Source organism: Dendrobium catenatum, unplaced genomic scaffold (genome assembly GCF_001605985.2).
Source record: "Dendrobium catenatum unplaced genomic scaffold, ASM160598v2 fragScaff_scaffold_627, whole genome shotgun sequence".
Classification (NCBI taxonomy): Eukaryota; Viridiplantae; Streptophyta; class Magnoliopsida; order Asparagales; family Orchidaceae; genus Dendrobium; species Dendrobium catenatum.
The window spans coordinates 1,216,961-1,219,818 of record NW_021319089.1 but is presented as its reverse complement, the minus strand read 5'-3'; the positions used below and the strand labels follow the sequence as shown (position 1 = coordinate 1,219,818).

Genomic DNA, 2,858 nt, shown 5'->3' with positions numbered 1-2,858 from the left:
TTTAGGAAGAGAAGGTCCTTATTGCCTTATATAAAACCGTCACTGAATTTTATCTCCATTAAAACAAAAACAGCGACGCCAGTGAAGCTACAGATAAAGTTCCAGTCCAGAGCTTTCTCTCCCTCCATCGTCAGTTTTGAACCTGCTTTTACACCTCATGCAGGTTTCGTGATCTCTGAGCAGTAGCAGTAGCAGGAGCCGAAGACCAAAGAACAAGAGAAATGGTCAGTCTCCTGCTTGCCAATTAAGATGTGGAAACTCTTAACACAAAACAAAGTTATTTGGCTGCATTTTTAACTCATAGCTTCAAATATTTTCTGAACTAGTAACATTAAAAAATCGATAGACAGAAAGAAAGAAAGAAAGCTACTTAATATTCTTATCTATTTTTGTATGGCACCGATCCACTCATGCCAACCCACATAATATAGCATTTTTCCTGCTTATATTACCTACAAATATAATTAAGAGCAGTATCTTGCATGAGAGAGAGGTATTAAAAAAAATAAAATATTTAAGATTAAATTATATTTAAATAGAAATAAGAAAACAGCACCAGAAAAGATTTTTTTTTTTCATAACCGAAATTTTTAAAATTTTGAATAATTTGTTATCTAGTTTTTAACGAATTTAATGAGGATATATATTCTGGTATAAAGTGTTTTCATAGAGAAATAGAGATGGGAAGGTACTGATCATCATAATGGAAGAAATTAAGGAGCATTTTTGAACTCAGATAACATAACTGGAAGAGGAGCATTTGAAACTCAATTCTTCTACTCATGTGCATACACGCATAGAAAAGAAAATAATATGAATCCATCAAGGCACATGATCAGCCCAAATAAAGTTCCAAACCCTACATAATTGAAGAACTGACTATCCGCACTACTATGAGTAAAGATTTTGATAAACGCCGGAGGTCATGAAACCGCCAAGCAGCTCCGTCCAGGAGGAGAAACCATGCTCCGGGAAGAAGGCGGCGGCTTGGTTGAAGTAGACTCCTTCACTGTCGTCCATTGTGATGGATGATGAGGAGGCGGAGAAAGAGACAGATAGATCGTCAGCCGGTGGAGAAAAGCTGTATCCTGTAGCAGCGAATTCGGGCGGAAGCTGAGGAAGCGGATACGGCTCCGAAGAATAGGGAAAGTTTGAATCGAGCGTTGCGGGAGGGAGAAAGGCCTCGGCTTTCATCACCGGGAATTGATCTGGTGGTGATGTGGCAAGGGTGGATGGGGAGGGATGGTGAATTTTATTAGTAATTTGGCTGTTTGCTACAGGAGAATTAATGGTTTCTCCGGCCGCCATTATTTTTTTCATTAGCTTCGTGTTCCAGTAGTTCTTGACGTCGTTATCGGTTCTTCCATGGAGATGAGAAGCAATAACAGACCATCTGGCAAGGAAAAAAAAAAGGTTTTTGTTAGCCTCAGAATGAATGAAAAAGATGGGATTTTGATCCCTAATTAACTACCTGCTTCCAATGGTCTTGTAAAGAGAGAAAATGATCTTGTCCTCTTCCTCAGTGAAGCCACCATGCTTGATATCAGGACGGAGGTAGTTGAGCCAGCGCAGTCGGCAGCTTTTGCCGCATCGTTTAAGGCCTGTAATCGAATCCGAAAGCCGTTATGTGGGGGAAAAAAAAACGACAGAGGAAAATCATCATAACTTTGTAAAAAGAAGGGACAAAGAATGGCGTGACTATCGGTTTGACCTGCTTTCTGAGGCAAGGAGATCCAGTTGCCGCCGGTGCCATGGCGCTCGACGTAGCTGCGAAGAGCGGCATCTTCTTCGGGAGACCATGGGCCGCGCTTCACGTTAGCTTTGTCGCAGCAAGGAGCTCGCCCCATAATAGGAAACTGACGAAAACAGACAAGAAGAGCGGCGGCGAAGGAGAGAGAGAGAGGAATTGATGGCGAGCGATCCGGATGAAACCAAGATAAAGTCTGAAATGAGTGAGAGATAGTAGAAGTGTTCCGAGATAGGGCGACGGAAAAATGTTGTTCGTCTGCTTTGGTGGCCCTGCAATATAAAGGCGTAGGTGCAGCCTCTCTCTCTCTCTTTCAGGCTTTTGGTCGAACGGCTTGACCGCGTACGACAAAAGAGGAGTTTTTAGTGTGTGCGGAAAAGTTGTGGGGCTGGGGACCAATGCAATAATTAATACGAAATTATATATTTAGATATATATTCAGTTTAAATATATCTGAAATTAGAGAAATATTGTCACTATTTTTTTTAAGAAAAATATCAGAAAATTTTTCAAAGATCACAGTGCCTTTGGAACTCAAGTAGAATATAATTTAGAAAAGGGAAATTTACATACATACCACTTTATAACATTTTATATACATATTCAACATCCAAAATTTTAATATTACATAAATACCACCTATATTATTTTAATATCAAATATACCACCCATATTTCCTTCCTACCACTCATATATTTCATTTCTACCATTCATATTTCATATAAAAATGAACTATGGGTGGCATGTACCTAATATTAAAATTTTAGATGTTAAATATATAAATAGAATAGTATAAAGTGGTATGTATGCAAATCTCCCTTTATAAAAACAACATTTCTCTCATTATCTTATATTCCCTACGCCTTCTCTTTCAATGGTGATTCTCATTCTTAAGTTATAATTCTATAGGTAAAGCTACAAGCCTACAATGCAGTATTTTTGTCTCCTCCATCAGCTTATTAATAATTATTGTAGAAAATTACTGATTAATGCTATATATTTACAACATAAACTATAAATCTAGAAGGGTATTTTATATGAGATTACTAACAGTCATTTTGTAGAACTTATTTTGATCTTGATTGACACAATTCAACACATGATTTAATAT

The 2,858-nt window shown here is 37.9% G+C and overlaps 1 protein-coding gene across 1 annotated transcript; it reads right to left on the bottom strand.

The window, feature by feature from the left end:
- Window positions 1-728: 728 nt before the first annotated feature.
- On the bottom strand, window positions 729-2,060 carry LOC110112704 (transcription factor MYB36). The gene is made up of 3 exons (XM_020845013.2): window positions 1,712-2,060; window positions 1,472-1,601; window positions 729-1,393 (listed from the first exon to the last, which is right to left on the bottom strand). The coding sequence occupies exons 1-3, from the start codon at window positions 1,845-1,847 to the stop codon at window positions 892-894; spliced, it is 768 nt and encodes a 255-aa protein (XP_020700672.1). The 5' UTR covers window positions 1,848-2,060; the 3' UTR covers window positions 729-891.
- Between the last annotated feature and the right edge of the window lie 798 nt (window positions 2,061-2,858).